A 19422-nucleotide genomic window follows, 5' to 3' on the forward strand; every position below is an offset into this window, starting at 1 on the left:
CCAAATGCAGCACAATAACCTCACAGCAGAAGTCTTGCAGCTCAGCCACAGGGCAGAAAAGTCTATGGCGAGGGCATGGTAGTTTTAAAAGACCAACTTCAATGTATACACTTATTCTGAGGGGAAAGGGCAAGGAAACACATGTGGAAATCAAAGTCAGAGCTACATAAAAACTATGGAATCCTGTCTTTATCAGAGGGCCTGGTAGAGCACAGGAAGCATTATTTATTGGCCTAGAAAGTGTAAAGATGTGCACAGAGTACCCAGCTACTCAGCTTCAGGAGTTTGCTGTTGTGCTATGTTATATCAAAGACCTTTTTGCATAAGCCATCTAGCAAAAATTTTTGTCCTTGCAAGTTGGCAGAAAAATTAGCAGATCACTCTTTGCATCCACTTGCTGTCTGGCAGTACTAATATTAGAGACCAAAGATCGGGTGTTTCTTTCACACCTGAAGGCAATTTTCAGAAATGAAAACGTGAAAGAAAATCCTGACAGCCAAGCAGCTAAATCAGCCAAATTGGAAGGTCAACACACTGAAGTTAAACTTTCCAAATCGATGTTTTTTTTGAGGAGCTGGAATAAATGAGCAGCCACCTGCTCTGCCTTAAGACATCCTTGGGGTGCAGCACTGCTCTCAGACAGGCTGTCCATGCTGCCTTCTGTCCTTTAGATAGTGTTTCAACCTCTACAACTACAGCTCAACGCTAGAGCTAGACACTGTCTTGCTAGAGCTAGACACAGTTTTGAGCCATCATCAACCACCACAGCCTCAAAGATACTTTGCATTCCCTCAGGCAACGGCAAAGTGCTGGGAAGCAAACTGCTCTCCCTCTTCCCTAGCCACCATGTGCCTTCACTCCCACTTCCCAGAGGTTTAATCCATGATGCCAGCCATGCAGGTCTGGTGGGCTGAAAGCAAAAACAAGAACAAAAATAAGGGTTAATAGGTTTCACAAGGTGGGTAGGAGGGTTGCTGTGCTGTCCTGAAAGTTTGAGATAGAGTTGAGACAGTCTTGCTCCATAGCCCAACTCAAGTATTGCCTTGGGAGTTATTTCCAAGGAGGAACTTGAGACAGAAAGATTTGCCCTCCTCAGATCCAATGCCTAGTCTGCAGAATGGGGAAAAAAGAACCTTTTTTTCTCCAAATCCCCATAAAAGGAGCTAGTGTTTATCATGTGGAGAGGAAATACCCATTCAAATGCACCTGTTTCTTCTGCCCATCTTGTACCATCATCTGGGTATCCACATCTGGTTGATTCAAAGATTGTGAAGGGCTCTGAAGGATAGCCACAAAAAGTTTGAAAGCATGGAGCTTCCAAGCTATGTACAGAGCTGTGTTGGGTCTGCTGTTTCCAGCAGCGTCTGGCAGTGACATAAGTGAGCAAGTCTGGGGGTGCAGTGGCCCTGGGTCTTTCCGAATTTCATTCTTTCAACTTTATTTTGCATCACTGACCTTTGTTTCAGATCTGCTAAAAGTTTTCCAGTGGTCTACTGTTTGGGGAATCTTCATTGAGACTTGTGATCTTGTATTTTAATGACAGGCTATTTGCTTGCTATTGAATGCTAAAGGCTGTAGTGGCTGGAGGATGTTCTTTGAGCCCTTCCTGCATAAATGCTCATTTCATGGCTGATGCAGCTGAAGGACATAAGATTTAGTGATCCAAATGTTCCCTGTTTTTATCTTGCCATATTCCTAGGAGTTCAGTGGAACTGGATGGTTCTGTGTGCCATGAAAAGCATAGATTTCCTGAGGAGGGAGTAGGGCCTCAAGAGGAGAAGGCACATCCAGTCAGCTGAAATGCCAGGCTAGCCCCACTCTCCAGCGGCTTTTGTTATGACTTCAAAACTACTTTCAGTCTAAGCTTATCGGGAATTTAGGCTGTATCAGTATGCACCACACGTGTGACAATTATCACTGTCTGAATATGGTAAAAGTCCATCAGAGCTTTCCCTATACAAACATCCAGTGTAGTGTTTGGTCAGCCAGTAAATGGAAATGACAGGCAGGAACATAGTTTCTGCAGTGATTTCAGATGTTGAAATTCTCACATAACAGCAAGTCACCCCAAGACTGTCATTTCTGAATGCCTTCCGATCCTGAGCCTGGTACCTACCACATACAGACACTGTTTTTCTTTATGTGTTAGTAAAGAAGATGCATTACCAATGCACCTATTAGCACTCCCTGCTCTAAATCAGTCATCCTTCCCTGTATGGAATTTTACCTGTATGACTGCCAGAAGTTCAGTATTTCTATTTAATTTTTTTGTACTTAATTGGATTCTTTTACCATGCACTAGTGTCAGGATTTATGATGGGAAAGTTAAGTTCTACAGAAATGAGCTGAAGGTAGGCAGCACATGTTTGTGTCTTGGCATTCATTAAGTGTATTGAATTACATTCATCCTATTTCTTTATTGCTGTGCATTCAGTGTACTTCCAAGAAAGTGCTTCAGGAAAATCACTGCTTCCAGACAAGTGCTCAGAAGCAATCCTACATTATAGCAGTCCTACTTCTACTCAAGGTCATGAGAAAATATTATACAAAGAAAACAGATATCCTGAGCCCAACCCCACAGAGTGATGATTCCCAGGTGTCCTAGTTTGGAGGACAGGTGTCTGCTAAGAAAGGCAGGAGCCTCTCTTTGAAATGGAGAATGTAAACTGCCTCCCTCCAAATTATTATAATTTTGAAATCAAGGGGCTTTCAGACATAAATATGGGAATTAGGAATATCAGTTCTTTACTAGGGAAATTAAAATAGAAATGCAGTACTACAAAGAAACCAACCCCAAGCCCTGACAAAGTCAGAGTACAACTTGACACTCCATCAGGCAGGGTGTTGGTAGCAGTTCGATTAAATGGTGGCTGTAGTTCTTTTGTAGTGACAGAAGTAATTCAGTTGAAGCAGTGGCTCTGTAGAAGGTGCAGTTTCCCTCTGGAAGTCCAGTGGTGATGTGGAGAAATCCAGTTTCCCTCTGGAGTCCGGTGGAGAAAGGGGCTACCTTAGTGTCCCAAAACCTCTGTTTTATCTTGGTAAGAAATGTTGGGCTCTTCCCCCTGGCTGGAGCAACTTCCAATGGGATGAAGTAATTTTATCAGTCACACAGTGGGACTCAATGGGCCATTAGCAGAAAATGACTCGCTGGAGGAAGGATGAGTTGTGAAAAGATAAAGAACAATGCCCCACCTGGTTTCAATGGATGCTCATTAGCAGAATATCTCCCACGGAGATAAGGATCACTGCCCCCACCCTCAACAGATGGTGATAGAATAGATACCTTTTATCACACCCTGTATCGTAACCCAGGACACCAGGACACCCACAAGTGTTTTCCTCTGCTGTTGACTGCACTGCATGCAGGCCTCTTGGCTGCCAGCAGCTCATCTTTCAACTCTTGGGGTTTTGGAGTAAAAGTAAGTTTTTGCTTTTGAATATTCTTTCAGGAAAGTATTGTAACCTGTAGGAAAGAAATGTTCTAGACATCCTGTCATGTGCTGTGTTCCAGTGTATTGAAAATCATAACAGTCTATAATTGGAATTAAACTGCAATATTTAGACCAAAAAATGCCACATACTTTGCCTAAAAGCATTATTTTCCAATGCTTTTTGAAGATCTTAATTGCATTTTGAAATTCAAGCAATTTCTAAGGTGAACCTTGCAAGACAGTGAAAATCCCATTTGCTGCACAATTCCACTTAATGAAGTGTAACTCTCTCAGGGCTTGATCTAAGGATTTGTGCAAGTCAGGAAATATGGACTCATTTTCTGCTCTGTGAAATTTTGGGCTCAGGTGGCTTTTGTCCCAGAGCAAGAATGATATGGTAATAAGCGAGGTCTTTAATGTCTTAGGCATCTCTGTGAATGAAAGGCACATGCAGAATGGGTGGGTAGCTGACTATCTTAAGTCAGTAGTTCAGGACATTCACTGACACAGAAATGCAGAGTTACTGTGGGTTTGTGTCAGTGCATTAAAGACTGGTCTTAGGTGAGGCAGAGTATTTCACAGGTGAGAGCACGTCCTGGTTGTTACCATTTTCTATTTTCACATTTCCTCCCTGTAGCAGTCGCCTGTTCTTCCAGCTTTCACCCACATTTTGACACATTTTTTCTAAGTTTCCCCAGGGCAATTTTAATTGAATTCCTCATTCTGTGTGTACCAATATACATTAGGAAGAGTTGATTCTGGTGTGATTTTCAGCTGCTACTTGCAGATTGCACTGCAAACCTGTACTGGGGGCAGCAGCCACCAAAGACCACCAGCATCTCCAGAGAGGAAGCACCTCTTGTCCATGGCCTTTCTCCACTTTTTCCCCATCTGTCCTCTGCCTTTCTTCCTTCCTTTTATTACTCCCTAAGCCCTCCTCCTTCCCCCTCCCCTTTCTGCCTCTCTTCAGCCCTTTCTGTCCCTGTTGAGTTACTTTCTTGACACCTGTGGTACTGTGTTCTCCAAACATCAGAGGAAAAGATAGTGCTGTGCCAAAAAACCTCATCTCATACCAGTGTTAGCCTTCCCAAGCCCTTTTCCCTCATGTTTGATTTTTTCCAGGAAGAAAATGCTTCTCTTTGGTTTTTCATAGTCTGCACATCAAGTATATCAATATACTTTTACTTCCTGCGATTTATTAAGAACATTAATTTACAGTAAAGTCAAAATTAAGCTGCAGTTCTTAGTGCCAGGAAAATCCCTGTACATAAATTTAGGCTGTTGAAGGGACGCCATTCTCCTGTACTGCCTCTCATGTACTGTATTGTGAGCAGAACCACGTCTCACAGTGAGATTCAGATCACAGAAACAAGGAAGTTCTGTTCAATGGCCTCCATTGATAACCACACACACAATGATCAGCAGTGAAATTAAGGAACCTGGTGTTCCTGTCAGGATTAGTGTCTGCACTCTAGTAAAACCACAGTTCAGATGACTCATTTAAGGACTTTCCATTCTGAAACAGGAAGCTGTCAACAAAACTACAGCATAACCCATGCCACTCCCTTTCCTGTTAGTTCACCAGCAAAGCAGCCTGTAATAAGAAACATAATACAGGGACACACAAAGTAGTCCACGTGCTTAAAAATGTGTTGCACACAACAGATGCTGACCAGGCCACTCACATGTGTGTTGGGCTTTGCCAGCAGGTGAAGAAGAAGGTATGTATGAGTCAAATCAATCTGCTTACAAGTGTTGCAAAGTAAAACCACCTTATGTTCACATAACATGTTATCCTGTGGAGTGCAACATGGACTTTTTAATACAAATAATGAACCTTTTGAGAGCTGCTACTGTCAAAAGTTTTTACCAAGCAAACCTGAGTCACCACTTTCCTTCATGTCTCACAATACTTGATTGAAATCAGTAGCACCCTGTGTGCACATAGCATAACCTTGCTTTTCTGGAACTTGATTCTGCAAGTCAAGGGGAAGAATGTGAACAATTTTTCATCCATCTCATTTATGGCCTGTTTTAAACTCCTGGTTTCATCTTATCCCTGATGGAGGTGGTTGTGATATTGTTGCAGCACTTGTGCCCTCTGGTAGCCTGGCAGTTCAGGAATTGTTTAAATTTGAGGTGGTCCAGAGCACATTTCTACTGCCTCCTTGATAAAAGCCTTCATCATCATCATGCATGTCACTTGATACACTGACTCGTCTTTTCACTTTGTCTATTTTTTTTTGGTAGGATTATCAGCTTTCAGCAGAAAAGCACTTCACACCACAACTTAAGTTACTTTAAAATCCCGGGTGCACCTAAAAAAGCCCTGGACAACTACTTGGCTGTAACAGTAACACATCACTGAAAGAGAACTTACCCATGCTTCTAGACAAAAAGATTTTCTTAATCCAACTACTCTATAAACAGTCTTGAAATTTTTTGAATATATACTAATTGACTTAGCAAGTAATTCTGGAAGGTGCCGACACAAAACAATGATACCTACCATATCTGTTCTTTAAACCTAAGAAACTCAATATAAAGTACCTCAAATCACACATTCAGTTGCTACTTATTTGAAGTTCATATCTTGTAATTGGACAACACTAATTGAAGGCACCTTTCCAGCTCCCCCCATAACTTTATATCTACAGAATTAATGTGAAAAGATGCAGTAGGTCCCAATAATTCCTGGAATCTGCAATTAAATCTTCGAATTCTACTCCAACATGAAGAGATTTATGCGTATGACTGCCTGCATTACCGACACACTGAGCAAAGAGCCAGCAACCACACTACCTTGCTAAAGCATGGTTGAAGTAATGATCAAGTGTCAGGAGGTAGATTAACTGTAATAGGTTAAAACACAGGTCGACTATTCAAATTATGATTCAAAGCTTTTTTGAAGAATAATGTTCCCAAACCCCATAAGCAAATAAAACAATCAGACCACATTCATATATTAATTTTTTATTTTCCCATACAATATTCACAGGGTCTGCTTTTTGTCTTATTCAAACTAAATTTCCCCCCCCATGCCCTCAAACTAAAGAACCGACATTTCAGGACACCAAAAAAAGTCTTGTAAACATAAAACATCCAACGCATAGCTGAAATTCAGAGCATTTAGCAATTAAAAACACAGTTATATCCCCTTTAACGCAGGGTGTTTTCTTGCGTGTCACACCAAACTGCTCATATATCAAAAGGTGCAGCTTTAACCAAAGTTCACAATGCACTTCTTCACCCACTGCGTGTTAGCATGTGTGTTTTATTATATCCTATTCAGTCAGTTAAAAACTATATACAGCTACGTTTAAACGTGTGTTTGTGCCATGTTTTTAACAACACAAAAATAAAGGCATTTTTAAGCTGTTGCTGCATATTATGCAGCAGGATGCCAGAGCACTGGTTCAGACACCTAACTTTAATGGAAAAGTCAAGTCCACTAAACCTCTGCTGTGGGAGTAACATTGAATGGAACAGTCCACTTCACACATTCAAACATTATGAAAGAATAAAGAGACATATATGCGATAGCTGATCATCATCAGTTTTATAGCACTATTTACCAATTTTGCCAGCACACAGAAAAACTCAGTGGAAAAAAACCCAACACAAATCAAGCCTTCAAACAAATGCCTTTGTTGTGATTAAAGCTACATAACTAATATTCAAACTCCAGAAATAATGAATACTAGCAAAAGCAAATCATGTTTTCATTTGACACTTGCATCCAAAGTGTACCACTTGCTTCATTATTGTGTGCAATGTAGCACAAGAAGTACTAGACATCCATTGCTGAACACAAGAAAGCATAGAGGTACAATCAAGAATGTTTGTGTGCAGTCACAGATTTGTATCCCAAGACAAAAGCAGACTTTTGTTTTCTCATATTAGTGGGTCTAACTGTTTCTGGGGATCCTGCATCCCAAAACGGGACTGCAGTATTCAAAATTCAGTACAGGACAGCAAAACTCTACATCCTGAATTTTACTTAAAGATTTTTAATATCTTCATGACTTTCTAAGTAATCTTTGAGCTATCTGATGTTTTCCTTCAGCTTCCAAAAGAGCAGTCAGTTGACAACAGAGTAGGGGTACTTTTATTTTTTTCAACCATGACATGATTTTAACATCAAGTCATCTTAGATCAATTCTTCAGACTGCTCAAGAATCACCTGAACATGTAATTTCAAATTTTTGCTAGAAATACTATAGGCAATTAATAAGGATATAGCACTCCTTCTCTGCTTGCCAAGAACTTGTATAAAAAGCATCTTTTGATTTAGCTACTAACACATGACAAATTTTTCACTTTAGTTTATTTTGTGTGCATTTAAGAATTGGTCAGCCTACTTTTTTCCCAGTCTTTTGAAGTTTAGCCTTACTATGACCAGCTCAATTCAAGCTATGGGCATGTACATACATTTACTACCTTCCACAACCAAATATAACAAAATTTTACAGTACATATGCTACTGAAGACTTGAGTAGTGAAAACAATGTAACTCTAATAACTCTACCAAAAAGATAACCTGAAATATTTAAAACATTTCCTGACCACTAACAAAACAGAGTGGCAATTAGATGCACAAGGCTGTCATGTCTCAGTGCACCACACAGAGGAATATTTACAGCACTTGTGCAATGCAGTATCAATATCAAATTGCCCTCTTACTAGGAAAAAAATTTAGTAAAAAGCTTTGTACGTGCCTAACATATAATATAACCTCATCCAGTGCTGGTGCTGTGCTGCTTAACAAACCAAGCTACTTCTGGACTTAAATCCAAAAGGCAGCAGCAGCATATATGAGTACTGCACATGTTCAATGACAAAGTTAGAAGACTCCCTAATCTACTCCATGTTTTTTACATAAACTTGGAAATTTGGAAATTTTTTTGTATGCAGAAGTGAATTTCCTGAGTAGCCTCAGCTTACAATTTCTTCTGTAAAATAAACATTGCAAAAGAAAAAGTGTATTTATTTTAATACAGAAGAATGTATGTTTAAGCAATCAGAATGAAGTATAAAATTCAGCAAATTCTCAAGATGAAGACTTTCCAGGCTGATAAAGATTGTGCACCACAATGTAGTGCCAAGCTTTCAACGATTTAAAAAATTTTGTTTTAAACCAGCAAATCAAAACAGTGACTAGAGTTAATGACGTTTTCTTTTCTATAATCCAAGATATTCAGCCTGAAAATGAAATTGCATTTTCATATATATCATCTCTCATATCTGATATTACTGTTGGGTTATTTAAAAGTGTTATATTGCAGTTGAGTAATTGTCAAACTTGGTTTGGATTGGTTTGGATTAGTATCAGTAGAAATAAAGAGAGACTACACACTGCCAGATATTTTAATATAGGAATTGAAACATTTAAGTTCCAAAGGATCCTTAAAAATATTTCCAATTATGTGTCCCTTTCATAACCTTTAGGGTCTATTTTGTGATTTTTAAGAGATGAGGAGTATACACATTTGGATGTTGCATATATTCAGACCTCTGTACCTACAGTTAATTGGAGAACCGCTAATCTTAATGAGTAACACACCTGAAGCATTGCTGCTACTGGTTACGACCCAACGCGCGTTGCTGTGGTTCTTTTATCCGAGAAAAAGCTTTTCAGGAGGAATACCTGCCCGACACTAACAACAAGAAGAATGATTGCTTCCCCTATCGACCAGTAAGCCACCCTTGTGTTTAAATCCTCTGCTCTGCTGCGGCCCTGCGCTTCCCTCAAGCGGAAGTGAGTCTGATAATCGATGACAGACTTCAAAGCTTCGTGAATCGAAACGCACGCAGACTCCATCTGGAGAAACAAATATACAACACAGAGTCAAGAACCCTGCTAGTGGTTTTCTGCTTTGATATTTTAAATGAGGAGTCATGTAACTTTGCAAGCTAAGAATTAACTAAGGCAAATGTCAGATAGAAATAGATAGAAATAGTGTAAATACAGTAAAATGTAACTTATACTGATGAAACATGACACACAAAAATGTGCCACTGTTAAATACAGAAGCAGATAAAACCAGATAACAAATAAAAAGCAACGAGCCGTGAGAATAAATGAACAAATTCCAGATTCACACTTGGATTCAAAATGAACCTCAGAAATATTTTTGAAATGCCAGTGATCCTCCAGCTGTTAATTCCACAGGAAAACAAGCAGTTGCTTATAATATTAAGATACACACAGCATATATGAAATGCTTCTGTTTCACAAATAAGACGTTCTTCATTGATTAATTCTCACTCAAACTGTACAATGTCTCTTCTGTTCTCAAGAGACCATTTTCTTAGCCATGTACACAAAAAGTGGTTAGAGAAGGGACAATTGTTATCCTTCAGTGCTCCTGAACACTCAATACCATACTCATATAAAAATACTTATCAACGTGGCCAATTTCATAATTTTTCATTAAAAAAAAACCCATTATTGGTTTTCCAAGCCCTAGATAATTTTTTATATAAATTTCTTGCAGTTTCAGTTTATCTGCTGCAAGTAAAAGTACTCCTCACAGTGTTTTGAACACTAAGAGATTAATTAATTGTCACTAGATCTTCGAAAGACTTATTTTCTACTCACAATTTAGGTTTCTCTTTAATGGCTTAAAATTAGTATTTCCAGAAGACCGAACAGTATAAACTATTATAAAGGAAATGTTTAACACCCTTTCAGGGCTGCTCTCAGTCACTTATATCTGAGACTAACCCTATTTTCCAGTCAATGACTTTGAAGACATGAGTCTGAATAAGTCTAAGATAATCTTCTCGACAAAATTCAGGATGAGTTTTTCCAAACTAAGTTTTGCTATTGGTAAATTGTAGAAACATTCTCTGCATGATCGGCACAAGGGATTTAAACACAGGGTTACTCTGATTTTATGGATTTACCTTCAACTGTTCCCATGAAAGACTACCCAAATTTGGTCATGCCACAAACCTGACCAGAACTGCAGAAATAGCCTCATTACCAAAAACGCAAGGAAAATAAAAATTAACAGATACAATATCAAGAATCTGAACGCAAAATAAAGCACTGCAGGAATTAATGAAATGTTACAAAGGAAGTTTTAAGGTATTTAGGTTGTGTAGAGGTGGTACAAAACTGTAAAATCCTGAAAATACAATAATGAAAATGCTTTGACACTTTGTAGACTTATAAAGCCTAAATATGTAGAAGCCAGATATATAAAGCTGGCTTTATTAATTTATTTTTCTATAAGTCCCTTCTCCATTTTAAAAATTGTAGATATATAAGTCCTTCTTCTAAAAAAACACTCTACTGTCCAAGAGTTTTTTCAGAGCCTGGAAATTTTTTAAACCCTATTCCACCAATATCTAGTTTGTGAAATACACTGTGTCATTAAAAGGACATTCTCTTAGAAACTTCAGAAAAATCCCACCAACCAAACAGAAAACCACCAAAAAAACCCCCAGAAACCACCCAAACAACAAAACCCCAAACAACAGTGGTCTTAAGTTTCTGTCCTAATCTCCTCTTTAACATTTGGTGATTCCATCTCAGCTCTGTGTTTTATAAATCTTATCTTTACAAAGAAAGCCTATTTGTCACAATTTAGATTATTTTAAAAGCTTCAATTCATTTCTTTTCAAAATTGATGCAAATAACTAAAGCAGTGGAACCTGAAGGAAAATTGTCTTCACCTAACAACTTTTGTCAAGCACAACAGTGTTTTACCTGGGTAAGTGCAGTTACTCTGTTCTCACTAGGAAACAGAGGTGGATCCTCTCCAACTTGGAAATCGAAGTACACAGTTTTGTGTGTGAAAGTAGAGAACTCATTGCTGAAGCAGAACTTGTATGTTCCATTTCTGGATGCAGTAAATGTGAAGCTATCATACTGTTTCTTCATCTCTTTGTACAGTACAATGCCATCAGGATCTTCCAATCGACAGTCAACATCATAATGACCTCCAGTGATCACCTGGAAACAAAAACCAAGAAATTGTCTTTTTTGAAAAAAATGGACATTTATATATTTCTTCCAAGAAGTATGGTCTGGCAGGTGGAACTGCAAAGCTTTTTGCCTTGACAGGTGTTTTAAAATATAATGTATTCATGTGAGAATCTTTCAAAGTAGGTCTGCAAAATTATTTTCCCATGAATGACACACAGAAAATAATTTAAAATGCTTTAGGTTTAGCATATGCAATGTCAGCTGTATTCTCAAACCCTTAGGAGAGCAATTTGAGTTACTTTGTTATTACTAAGTGTGCAATAGCAAAGACTACAGCAGATTAAACCAGATGGGACAGCAAAGACACAACTGTAATGAGTCTGACATTTGCTGTACGGTCAAGTCCTCTCTGGAACTGGTTCATCCAGCTGAAACTGCTAACATGCAGCAAGACACTTCCTTCCTGTGTGGCCAGGAAAGTGCAATTGCCCTGCTCTATCAGCTGCATTAGGCTGCAGGAATGGTGTTTGACCAGTAGAACGGGAATTTCAATCTGTCCAGTCTTCCTGTCTGCTTCTGTCAACAGAGCAAGGCTGGGGGGGACCTGCTGCCTCTCTCCTGCAGTTAGACACAGGAGTTCTTCCGAAAAACAGCACATTCGGACAATGCCTGCAACTGACTCAAAACTTCACGATTGTCCTAAGGGGCTTTTTGAGGTTTTGATTACTACCTGAATTCTCCGGAAAGACTGATCAGGAGTTTAGGCATTCACAACATGGTAATCTGATGACTCTTACCATAGCAGTTTTACACTTTATCCTTGCTGCACACTTTTTACTTTTAAGATAAAGCAGGAGGAAGAGACTTATTTCATATGTGTGCAGAAATCACCAAAATATTTTAGTATTTGTGTATCTGCATTTCAGTCCACATGGCGCTGTATAAATGCTCATCAGTTTACAGAAGTACCAGGTTATTAAAATGGTTATGTTAGTGGTACAACAACGGACTGGAGCAGCAGCTCCTCCACAAAGGCAGTTTTAAAAATATCCAGTTTGCAATCAATAAGTCAGCTCTTCATTTTTGAAATACAACTTACAATTTGGTAATTTGGCCAATTACATGCAAGTCACTTGCTTTCAGCTGTGTAGGCACAATGAAAACATCAGTTTACATAGAGGTAGTAAAGACTTAAAGTTCCCCCAGGATTCCCTGCCACAGAACTTGCTTGTGCCTCCTGTCGGCCCTTGAGACAAGGACACACACAGGGTGCTTCAGACTGCCAGTGGCTGGCCAAATCCAGACTTTTCTTTTAGTAGAACTAGTCTTGTTTTGGTCACCAATAAAAGTGGCAACAGCAGGCTTATCTGTCCAGCGATACCTGTTTCAAAACTGCAGGGGAAAGTACTGCACAGAAAGACTGTATCAAAAAAAGGGGGACAAGAAATATTTGGGTAGGGAAGATATCCAGGATCTGGACCACACAGGACAGAGTAACAAGGACAGGTATGTGGCAGCAACATTCCCCATATAGATGAGATGGGACAGCAACCAACGAACTAGAAAGCACAGGACTTCAGCAAGAAAAGTCAGCCCATAAAAATTACACAATCCTTTCAAAAGCCCCCAAAGATAACTGTGGTTTTTTGTCATCGGGGATGACTTTTGTCTCATGCTGCTGCTGTACTATCAGTGACTGCATCTACTGAAGTGACGGACTGAAAAGTTCCAACCCTGCTGATACACTCAGAGGCATCAAAACAGTGATGCTGCACCGCATCCTTCTCCTATCACCCTTTCACTGTTAGTATGTAATCCCAATCTGAACCGCATCCTGAAAAACGAAACGTTAGCTCTTAAGATGCAATGTTCTCATCCTGTCGATGCTTCAGAAACCACAAGGATATTACATCTGCGGCACCCTGTTGGCCAGGTGTGCTTGAGGTATTCTCTGTGCTGTTCAGGTGGGGCACTACATGGCAGCGACCAGCGTACAGACACTGCCAGTTTTCAGGGCCAGCTCCGTGTCCCACTCTGCCGTGCTCTACACGAAAGCCTCCCAGCTGCTCCCGCAGTTTTCCTTTGTCAAGCTGGAGACCTCTCACTGGAGCCAGGCGCTGCTCCCTTGCCAGGCGCTATTCCCAAATCCTGCCTACAGGAAGGGAGCTCAGTGAGAGCCCCCGGCAGCGGCCTGGGCTCGGGGCCCAGAATGGCGCCACGCCCGGGGCGGCTCCTCCCGCCGGGGTACCTGGAACTCGAGGGTACACTTGGTGCCCTGGGCGATCTCCTCGTAGAAGCACTGCTTGGCGTTGTCGGGCAGCTCGAACGTGATCTCGGAGGCCCGCGCGGCGCAGGCCGCCAGCGCCCACACCAGCAGCAAGGGTGGCAGCGGCCTCCGGGAGCCCTGCGGCGGCATCGCCCGGCGAGAAGAGAGACGAGGAGGACAAGGAGGGTGAGGAGGGCGCGAAGGGGCTGCGGGGCGCGGGGCTGCGGGCGAGACGCGGCGTGGCCGACGGGACGAGCGGCGGCACCCGGAAGTGCCCGCGCGGCGGCAGCGCCTTCCCGGAGCGCTTCCGGGACGTGTGTCCAGCGGGGAAGGGCGGGCGAGGGGCGGGCGAGGGGCGGGCGAGGGGCGGGCGAGGGGCGGGGAAGGGGCGGGCGAGGGGCGGGGAAGGGGCGGGCGAGGGGAGGTCGTGGGGAGGTCGTGGTGTCTTCCTTTGCCCGCATCGTGCCGTCTGTGGAGGCTGGGTGTCTGCGCAGCGGCGTTGTCCTGAGGCGAAGTTTCCGGAAGCTCCCGCTAGGCCCTGAAGCTGGAAATGGCGGGCTCCTGCGGCCAGGCGCACGCAAAAAGCGACCGCCGGCCTTCCGAGAAGCAGGACACACGAGGACGAGTCTGGAGAATTCTGGCGCGCAGATCCCTGAACGTTCGTTGCAGAGAATGAATCAGAGATGAATGAATAAACAGAGAGATAAAACATGGATTGAAGTACTCGCGCTGATTGCAGGAGTGTCGACTTTCAACTTCTAGTCCAGTCAATCATAAAGTCATAGAATGTTAAAAGTTGGAAAGGGTCCTAAAGATCGGTGAATTGCAATGCACCTGCCGTAGGCAGGGACACTTCCCACTGAATCAGGTTGCTGAGAGCCCCATCTAGAATGGCCTTGAACACTGCCAGGTTTGGAGTATCCCCAGCCTCCCCGGGCAACCTGTTCCAGTGTTGCACCGTCTGCACTATAAAGAATTTTTTTCTTATGTCCAACCTAGGTTTCCCCTCTTTCAGTTAACACCCATTATTTCTTCTCCCACCACAACAGATCGCGATGAAGTGTTCCTCTCCAGCTTTGCTGTATATGCTGCCAGGTTGCTCTGAGGTCTGTACACAGCCTTCTTTTCCTCTAGCCCCAACACTCACAGCCTTTCTCAGTTATTTTTGCAAATTCAAAAAAAGGTATCAAGGATATCCTTCATTCTGTTAAGTTCTGTGACAAATCAGGCAGAGTAGGAAAGGGAAAACTCAGCTCAAACCTCCCCGGCAGGAGCATGAGCTTGTAATGCACCCATTTTGCTCCTCTGGTAGAGAGGCTGAACCTGCATGAAGTACCTATTGCCAAAAGAAGCGCCATGCTGGGGTGCTGCTGCATAATCATCTAACCTTGAACAGAGAAGTCCTGTGCTGGCTTGTGAAATGTGTGACTGCGTAAGAAACCTGGGCATCAGTTTGAGGACTGTAGATTTCATAGGGCAGAGGTACCCAAAATTCATATGTAGAAGACTGATAGATTTTCATGTGTGGATTATAGTGGCATAGCGTATGCTTTACAGCCAAGGCAGACGTTATCCATTTACAATTAATCCTCAATGTTTGCTATTTTCAATTCAACACACTGTTTTATTTTAGATGGCATTTAAGTGTTGGCTGATAGCTGAGATGGCTGAAAAGCAGGTTATCTGAGCCATGTAATGCAGCTCCAGTCATTTAACTTAAATCAGTCAGCACAGGCTTGTAGAAACTGTATCAACTAATCATCTCCTTCGTGTGGCAAGAAATAAATTTCAGGAGGACTTCCTTTGATTTTTCACAGCAGCTGAAGTGATTGTGTACAGTTTACAGTTTCCTAGTTCATTCTTTCCAGCTGTTTTCTAAAAGTTTCACTGGATGGGCTTAATGAAGCTTACCTAGGAAATGATGATTGGAAACCTATCACCAAATAATCAAACAACAGCACAGAAGGGGAAAGATACAGAGCAGGCAGGAAAGGAATCTGATGACACCTGCAGAATAAACAAAAACCCAGATGTTCCAATCCCCAAAATAAATCAGCAAGACCAGATGAGATTACATCCTTTTCTTTTTGGATTATGAAACATCAATGGAGTGAAGAAGGCAAACTGCATCCAGGAAGCTCTCAGTCCTGGTCCCCTTAAAGCAGGTGACTCCTCATAACAACTCCACCATTCAGAGCTGTCAGCACTAACTGCAAAACATCAGCTCCATTGTGTGGTGTGCTTGCAGCTCATCTGGTGTAGATTTGTTAAGGACTAATTGCTTTATATATGTAGCAATCCTAGTAGTAATTGAGAACTAGCTACTAGCATTAAGAACTGCTTATAAATTTCAGTAATTCTTTTGCAGCTTGAAACTGAAATAAGTTCAATAAATGTAAATGTAAGTTCAAGAAATATATTTTAGAGGGAGTCGTATGAAGAGTTTTCCTACTGGACAATCTGCTTAAGCAGGGTGAGGCCCAGTTTCAGGTGCTCTCAGCATAGTTCTTGCCTGAGGAAAATCTTTGTAGTTTTTTTCCTCTATTATGACAGAATATTTGCAAGTAGAAGTCTGTATGACAACTTCCCCCATTCATGCATACATAGATACATGTCTTTATTAATGATCTTTTATCTTACGTGCAGTCAAAGACTAGGAAAAAACCCAAGGATTCATTTTATTTTTCCGTTGGTTTGATTTGTAAGTGTATGTTGCCACTTTCTGTATGTGGAAAATTAAAATTGACAAATGACACGTGTTTCTTGTGCAGACAGTTAAAACATGCTCTCCTGAAGACTGCTAATGAAACATAGTTGTACAAGGCATTCTCATTCCTTCAAAGACACACGGAAGCCACTGCAGAAAAACCAAAGAATTCTGTAAAATACAGGATATTCAGGTGATAGTGTTTCTTCTCTGCTTAGTAGCTGAATCAAGTTTCTAATCTTTTCTCCCGAAGTACAGACCTTTTTACCCTTTTTAATTGAATTCCCATTTAAAGCATATTCCACAGTATGCTTTGTCTTGCTGTGCAAACTACCTAAAATGGTAAAGTTTCCCCATTTGAAGTGCTGCTGCTTTAAAAGCCTTTGCTGTGGGTTTGCTTTGGCAGATTTTTTATAAAGAATAGACCTTGATGTCAAGATAATTAATTCATCTTTACTTCCCAGTGTAGTGCTTAATTTTGGATAGGTTAAAATTACTAAAATAAACCAGACAGGCCAAAATACAGATTAATCTTTCTTTTCACTGGCCTTTATACTTTAAAAAGCAGCATTGAATGACTCTGGCAACTGCAAAAAACACTTGAATTACAATCAAGTATACTAACACATTTTCATCACACTGTTTTTGTGTGGTTTGTGCAAAGTCATGCTGTGGAGGAGAAAGTCACTGGACCTTAAAAATGCTTGAATATATCCTTTTTTTCAAGGTTCAGTGCATTTTCTAACCTCTGTTCTCATGTTTCCAAAACTGCAGTGAACAAGAAATGAGCTTGTTTGGGTCTAAAAAGTCAGTGCACTGCTATTTGTACTTGGTTAGTTGATTACATAAAAGCCCAAACACCTTCAAACAGAATACACCAAGAAAGTAACAAATTCAAGTAAATGTTTTAGATGAAAACCAAAGGTAGGTGCACCCAAAATTAAGCATTTACTGTCTTTCCATGTGTGCAGCTTCACAGAGAAACAGGCTGAGAGCTGCTGCAATACAAGGCGTTGGAAGAAGGAGAATATTGGGAAAGGTGAACCCCTCTTACCATCTGAAATATTCCACATGCACTCTTGCAGAGTCCTGAGTTATTGACAAGAACAGTTTGTGAGCCTGTATTCGTATTAACTCAGTCCTTTGATTTTCAGCGTCCTTTGAAAATATGTTTGTACGTAAGAATGTCAAATGCATTAGAATTTGTTTCAAAATGTCCATTCCATCGTGGTTTATTATTTGTTTGCTTCTTTCTTTGTTTTCAGATGAGGTAGGAAATTCAACATGATTACAAATTTTGTGAAAAGTTTTTACTTACAGGCCAAGGCGAGACCTGTGGGGACACGGACCTGCTACTTGTTCTGTGACACTCAAGAGGGAGCTCTTGATCACCACAATTTACACACAGCCGTTCCATCATGGAATGGTTGAGGTTGGAAGGCATGTTTAAAGGTCATCTAGTCCATACCTCTGCAGTGAGCAGGGACATCTTCAATTAAATCGGGTTGCTCAGAGCACCATTCAACCTGACCTTGAGTGTTTCCTGAGGTGAGGCATTTACCCTCTTTCAGTTTAAAGTCATTACCCCTTTAGTTCACTCTTCTCAGTTTTTGTTGAAAGAATATTCAGTACGTAAAGTTTTCTTCATTTCATACTAAGTCTTTCAATTCAGTGATAAAGGGATATCAGAAAACTAAAAATACTAAAGTAAATAGTGGCAATCTTGGCCAAACGTAATGTAGGTATAGCTCTTCAGGATGTGGCATCCAAGGCCTACACACCTTATTCAGGCTCACAGTTCAGCAGTGAGAGCCCCAAATCCCTTTAGGTACCTCATGTAGGAGTCCATGCATTTAACCTGGAGATCTTCAGCAATAAGGCTTACAAACACCCATCTTCTGAGCAGGGAGGGAGCTGTGAAAGCTGCTCCATGGAAAATGAAGAAATGTTACCCCGTGGGAAACGACTGACATTTCACTGTTCTGGCATCTGTGGCAGATGTGACCTGCTCTCAGCAATCTCTGGCTGACATTAACAGTTCCCAGTCTTCTCCAGAGATGGGTACCTTCCCCAGTCCTGTTACACAGCATGTAGTGCTAGAGTATGACAGTAGGACTGTCCCCAATTATTTTGGTTTCGTTAGGACTTGGAGTGCTCAGGATATCTGAAAGATCAATTCCTGTTAGTCCAAACCTGGACTTCAGTGGATGGTGTGAAGGGGAGGGATCTGGGAAAAGGCTGAAAAACCCAGGAAGAGAGACACAATGAAAGGCTGTCTGCATGAATTAGATAGGAACCGCAAAGGATGCCCTGGACAGATTTTAAATGAAGCATTTTAAGATTCCTTCCCAAAACACTTCTTCCGGTGGCTCACCTTTTGTTTTGTTTTGGTTTTTTCCTCCCAGTCATGGCTGAATTTTGATAATCCTGTTGTGCTTTATCTAATGAAAGACTTATTTTTCCATATGTGCACTTTATTATTCACTCAGATTTAGGGTACTTATAACTCATTATAAGCATTCAACTGATTTTGTCTGAGATGGAGTAAATTTTCTTCACAGTAGCTAGTATGGAGCTGGGTTTTGGACTTGTCCTGAAAACTGTGTTGATAACTCAGTGTGTTTTCTTTGCTGAACAGTGTTTATGCAGAGCCAATGCCTCTTCTACTCCTCACCCCCCTCCAGCAGTAAGTGGGCTGGGATTCACAAGGAGCTAAGAAGGGACAGCTGACCCTGCTGACCAAAGGCACATTCTATACCTTATGATGTCATGCTCAGCATAACAGTTGAGGAAAGACAAAGAATGAGGAAAAGAGAAAGGTTCAGAGAGATGGCATTTGTATTCTCCAGTCAGTCTTATGCATGATGAAGCCTGGATTTCTTGGAGAAGGCTGAACACCTGCCTGCCTGTCGGATGGAGTGAATTATTTCCTTGTTTCACTTTGCACAAATGTGTGGCTTTTGCTTTGCCTGTTAAATTGTTTTTATCTCAAGCCACAAGTTTTCTCACTTTTACGCTTCTGATTTTGTCTCTTATCCCACTAGGGGTAATGAGTGAGCGGCTGCATGGGACTGAGCTGCCA

The 19422-nt window shown here is 41.2% G+C and overlaps 1 protein-coding gene across 1 annotated transcript; it reads right to left on the bottom strand.

Annotated features, from left to right (window-relative positions):
* Positions 1-6388: 6388 nt before the first annotated feature.
* On the bottom strand, positions 6389-13906 carry TMED7 (transmembrane p24 trafficking protein 7). Its single transcript, XM_033084972.2, has 3 exons — positions 13616-13906; positions 11149-11394; positions 6389-9252 (listed from the first exon to the last, which is right to left on the bottom strand). The coding sequence occupies exons 1-3, from the start codon at positions 13781-13783 to the stop codon at positions 9016-9018; spliced, it is 651 nt and encodes a 216-aa protein (XP_032940863.1). The 5' UTR covers positions 13784-13906; the 3' UTR covers positions 6389-9015.
* Positions 13907-19422: the final 5516 nt, after the last annotated feature.

Source organism: Catharus ustulatus, chromosome Z (genome assembly GCF_009819885.2).
Source record: "Catharus ustulatus isolate bCatUst1 chromosome Z, bCatUst1.pri.v2, whole genome shotgun sequence".
NCBI lineage: Eukaryota > Metazoa > Chordata > Aves > Passeriformes > Turdidae > Catharus > Catharus ustulatus.